The following is a 5,941-nucleotide window of genomic DNA, read 5'->3' as shown; positions in this document are numbered from 1 at the left end:
GTGCCACTGGGGGGGGGGCAATAATTTTGTTTGAAGTTAAGCACAAAGCTACCCACCACGGGTATCGAAACCCGGATTCTAACGTTGTAAGTCCGCAGACATACCGCTGTGCCACTACTGGGGGGCTCTTTCAACACATCTTAAATGGATAAACCAGCCGATTCCTTGTCGCAGAAAATTTGGGTATTCCAATCTAAAAATTGATAATATTGTTAAATCGTATCAAATTAAATAAAAATCTAACAATCATTTATAAATTTACAAGTCTCACCGTTTTCATTTTTTTGGATATTTTGAATGGCGAATTTCAAGTTATAATCATTATCCCGTTATGTTAGCGCTGTACAACAACAAAATTTGTAGTTTACTTTACACGGGAAACTTTACAGATATTTAGAGTTCTGAAAATATTACAAGCCAATAGGGAAAAGTTCTGTAGGTATCTCACTATTGGTTTAACCAAACAACAATTAATATGACACGGAGAATCTGGTTTGTCCAATAACAACATGGTGAAAAACAAAACTCGTTCCGAGGTGCCATTATTAGGACGCTCCAAGCTCGTGCTGTAAAAATGTAACTTTTTATTCGCTGATAAAAAGAGGTTAAAGGCCATTATACTAACATGCGAATATCCAAAAATATGTAGCTGGTGTAAAACTCGGTTTCTGTACGTCTGTTCATTCGTATGTACACCCAATATACTTTAATAATGTCTTCACGAAAACGATGTGAAGCTTGTGTTTGATATCAGATTTTATAACTGTTATTTTATAGCCAAAAAAACAAAACAAAAATGGAAGGTTGCCATTTAAAATCTGCTCCTCCGTAGGAAAAAAATCTGAGTGTTTCAAATAGAATATCACCATCTCCTGGTAGTGTCGAATTCTACATTCGAGTCCCGTCGCCGCAAAATACTCACTTCGCACTTTTTGAGTCGTGAGCGCGTTTAAAGAGTGACAGTCAAATTCCACTATTCGGGCAGACAAGAGTTGGCGGTGGGTGCTATTGACTAGCTGCTTTCCCCCCTAATTTATCAGTTCAAAATTAAGGGTTGTTATGCGCTGATAACTCTCTTATAGCTTTGAGCGAAAATTCTGGAAAAGACAAACAAATAATATTTGTTTTTAGTTAACCGACTCAGTGTTTTATTTTATTTTTTTTCTGGTATAAGCTACTGACCACTTGAGGTCACGAAAATACATAACTTACCCTAATGGCCAAAATAATGGGTGTGAACCCATTCTTGTTCTCATCTTTCAGAGCCTCATTATCGTCGTGATTACAAAGCCACTGAAGGCAGTGGAGGTGGTTTTGGTTGCAACACACGTGCCACAAGTTGTTCCCGTTCCGGTCGGACAGGTTTCGAATTAAAGCGACGTCCATGTCTTTCAAGCAGTTTTGCTGTAGATTCAATAATACATACATACATACATACACTATGATTACTATTATAAAAACAAAACACGTCCACAAAAAAAGTTGCTCTTAGCTTTCAAAACGAAATCAAAGTTACCAAGATGTATCTAATGAACACCAATAACGGTTATAATAAACGCTAGCACGGGTATTACTGGAGGTTTAAAACAAAACTTGAGGTTAACTTCACTATCGTTACCATCCTAACTTCTTCTTGAAGGGCCATAGAGGTTTAAAACAAAACTAGAGGTTAACTTCACTATCGTTACAATCCTAACTTCTTCTGGAAGGGCCATAGAGGTTTAAAACAAAACTAGAGGTTAACTTCACTATCGTTACAATCCTAACTTCTTCTGAAGGGCCATAGAGGTTTAAAACAAAACTGAGGTTAACTTCATTATCGTTACCATCTTAACTTCTTCTGGAAGGGCCACACAAGTCAGAAAAAAATAAACAAAAAACTACGCCACTTTTCAAACAACTTATCTAAGCCATTATTTGACAAAAGTGTGCGTCTCCACTTATAACTGGGGAACCGCTGGACTGACTGTCACCAAACCTAGCATTTACCTTATCCCTCCTCTGGGGAGTTTTACAGAGGGGTCTGGACTCTCCCACCCATATCTTTGAACGTGCATCAATTAAAATAAATGGGAGCAAACAAACAATAAGTCAGTGTCCACTTGATAAAGGTCATGAAAAGAAAATGTCCAACTCACAAATATGCTTACATAATTCATGTCAATAATTCAGACCAAAAATACCAAATTAATTGTGATGGGATATTATCATTCCATTTTTAATATTATGTCAACACAGACTAAGTTCACAATAAGGATGGAGTCTTTCATAGGTTCATATTTACAACTACAAATAACCTGTTTACAAAAATAAAATCCAGTGCTCACATAAGCAGCAAATGTGTACGTTATTAATATTTTCTGATTAAACGTAAGTTATCCACATGGTTCAGAATGAAAAAGTACCTTATAAATTTGTGATTAGAACGCACTGAATTAATTATTCGTCGAGTTCCACTACTACTAACGACATTTTCGGCCATAATTCCAATAATATCTCACAAGGATCAGCCAGTTCATATAGATAACAATGCAAAATCACTTAATTATGTGTAAAAATTAACAATAATATTCGAAAGTATTCAAAACATTATAATCAATTTTCTGAATGAAGCTAATGTTAAAGAAAAATGGAGCAAGTCATTACTTATAAAACACAACACATCAACTGTTTGTTTCCAAGATCCATACGACTTATCATTAGTATATTTGTATGTAATTATTTATTTGTAATATTGCACGTTCAACAACAACACTGACCACAAATATTAAAGAATGATTAAAATCAGGTACAATTCAGCACTTTAGAAAGTGAAATTTCATTATTTAAATATAACTAACACCCTGTTTTTTCTTTAAAGACCAAACATATCACAAGCGTAAGAAACTGCGAACAATTACGATTATAACCCACTCTTTTATTTCTTTATCCACAGAAAATGATTTCTTCTTGGTACCTTAGTAAAAATAATATAATGTTGTACCTGAAAATCTAGACATTTCATTCAACAAGGATAAATGTTAGCACTGAAAACATTAGCTGATCAATTGAATGGTGAGAAAAACCGAATTTTTGGCTCAAATTAGTCATGTCGGCGGCTATATTGCATTTGACCTATATTTTCCAAAACAAGAATCATCGTAATCTGATACTCTGTACGTTTAGCGAAACTGCAAGATTGGCTGTCGCAATTATAATACCCCACAGCTAAAAATGAAGTGTGTATGATCTGTGTAATATCGCGGCTTAAACTTTGGATTTTCCAATCCCCAATAAATAAGTTATAAAAAAAAAGTAGAGAGAGCTAAAATGGAATGTGGAATGAATATTGTTTTAAAGCACAAACACAGACTCTTTGTAACATAGTCAGGGGAGTTTGCGCAGTACCCCACAGGTGCTTAGAACAAACTGAGACAGACGCCAGTTTCAATACAACTAACGTAACTGATTTTTATAGAAAATGTTGGGTCATAGCCTGAGTAGGTGTGACATTTAACCTTACACTGTTACTTAAGTTCTGAACTATTAGGGGCCGAGTTAACTTGGCCTTCGTTTTTCAAACCCAACTTCAGTGTAAAAATCAATGGTTCTTGACCACTAGCTATCTTTATGTTCAAGCCTGTAGCTTCTCAGTTAAGTCTGACTTGCCCTTAACCATTCCTTATTTAACCTCTCTTCGGATATTTTACTAGTAATTTTATCATTATGGTATAGACAACAAAGCAATGAAGATTAAACATTCTGTATTTAAACTATCCGATATATTTTTATCAGTGCAGTATGGACAAAAGTGAAAACAACTCAGTGACAAACCAACCGAATTCAAGAAATCAAGGGAATCAGTAGAATTCGCTCACAACAAGAGGTTAGAGCAGAAATTGGATCGCAGAATTAAACTGAATTATCTAACATTTAAAAAAAAAAAGACCACAAACAATGTGAACAAAGCGAAAAGTAATATTCAAACAAAAAAAGAAAATGGGTTAGTGTGCAGGATAAAAGACAACATTTTTATCTCTGTCAGAGAAAACACAACGTTATACGAGTATATACACAGTTCTACAATGCTATCCTGCTCAGACCACATGCGCTACACACGTCACTGTCGGTCGTTCTAAGAGAAATATACGAATTATATACCTCAAGGTATCATTTGACCTGCCAGTGGAAAATATCAGTGGCCACCTTCACTTAGTGTATTCTAATTTACAGCAACATCTTTCATACAAGAAAGCACACCCGATACCCTAAGGGAATCACACAGAACAATCACTAATTAGGGCAAAAGAAGCTTAGACACACACTTTGCCTAATCTCCTACTTTTAAACCTACATAAAAGTTGTACGAATAGAAATTAAAGAAAAAAATTAGGTGAACATTACGAATTCACTTTATTAAAATAAAACTCAAAATGTAAAGTTCACAACTCACGTTCGGCTTTTAGATGTTATTGAATTCCTAGAAATCATCTCTAGTTCGTGAAACTGTCGGTTTAAAGGCATAACATCTACTAATATCAGTTGTCCAAACTTTCAAAACCTAGTGAATTTAAATGTATGTATAAATACACGTGTGCGCATACACCCCGACCTACCTGGTAGCTCGGGGTGTAAGGGCCGCAACGCCCTTTAGTTGTTAATTTCTTGGTCAACCGACTGTCCTAACTATTGGCTTAGACAATTCCAGCCTGATTGAGGTGGTGGTTGAATCACTTGGTATTCCAGCTGAAACTGTGTAAGTGTATCCACTAACCTGAAACACGCCAAGACTGTAGTAACAAGAATAAATGTCATACATTGCACAAAGGTCCTTGGTCTAGACTGTAGTAACAAGAATAAAGGTCATACATTTACACAAAGGTCTTTGGTCTTCTACGGGTACAGCTTAGTTTCTGGAAACTACTTTCCTCCCTCAACAGACTGGACCATGTAACACTTTCCCCCAACAGACTGGATCACGTAACTTTTTCGTATTGTGTTTTAAACTTGTCACGAGTTTAGCGTGTCCGTTGGCCCTCTTTTCGTCACGTGGTGGTGAGCCAGATCTGAAGACTGACTCTTGTATATCGACCACGTTCACTTGTCGATCATATTTTCTTTCAGCTTGTCTGGAGGTGAACCGAGTTCGCCATCGGCGCAGGTCGACAGGTTAAAAAACTGAAAATGTCAACGGGCGTCAGCAGGTGGCCAGATTGTCATGCCCTGGAGGACCTGAGGCGAGGCTGGGGAACACTATGTGTAACAGAAGTTTTTGTTTTTTTTCTAGGCCCTACCTGACGAATCTAATTTGGTTGGACTTATATTAACCTCCTCTCTCTCCCAAGTTTCCAAAGATCCTTCTTCGTCAGCCATGTTTTCACAACGTAACTGGCCATCAGCACAGCTAACTAAATATACGTTTCTATTTATACAGAATACAATGTATTGTTTCGTCAGTTGGAAACCCTCGCTGTTAAAGATACTTTCGAACAGATTACATATGAAGCAAAGGTGTTCCCCACACACAAGGCCAAGATGGATCATCGACAAGTCAAGCTATAAAAGGTTATACTTAGTGGTGTTCCCCACAGACAAGGCCAAGATGGATCATCGACTAGTCAAGCTATAAAAGGTTATACTTAGTGGTGTTCCCCACACACAAGGCCGTCGATGATCCATCTTAAAGTCAAGCTATAAAAGGTTACACTTAGTAACAAACAACATAAGCTGGATTTAGTATGGTCCAAAATCTAATCTTAGATTTCTTAATTTGTAGATAAAAAATACATAAAATGGAAGAATATTACGATGTATCGTATTCTAAAAAGAAAAACACAACGTTCTGTATTAAATGTTTTACAGTAGATAATTTATCATGAACAACATAGAAACAAAACAGTAAACCGTATTTATACCTTCTGTAGATAATTTATCAATGCAGCAGACAACAAATCTGAATTAC

The 5,941-nt window shown here is 36.2% G+C and overlaps 1 protein-coding gene across 1 annotated transcript in view; it reads right to left on the bottom strand.

The window, feature by feature from the left end:
- LOC111087301 overlaps nt 1–5,941 on the bottom strand; it is a 27,906-nt gene that overhangs the window by 18,203 nt on the left and 3,762 nt on the right. The window contains exon 2 of the mRNA XM_022393505.1: nt 1,213–1,404. Coding sequence (XP_022249213.1) covers nt 1,213–1,404 — 192 coding nt within the window. The remainder of the gene's footprint in view (nt 1–1,212; nt 1,405–5,941) is intronic.

This window comes from Limulus polyphemus, unplaced genomic scaffold, assembly GCF_000517525.1.
Source record: "Limulus polyphemus unplaced genomic scaffold, Limulus_polyphemus-2.1.2 Scaffold1989, whole genome shotgun sequence".
Classification (NCBI taxonomy): domain Eukaryota; kingdom Metazoa; phylum Arthropoda; class Merostomata; order Xiphosura; family Limulidae; genus Limulus; species Limulus polyphemus.
This window is presented reverse-complemented; position numbering and strand designations above follow the sequence as displayed.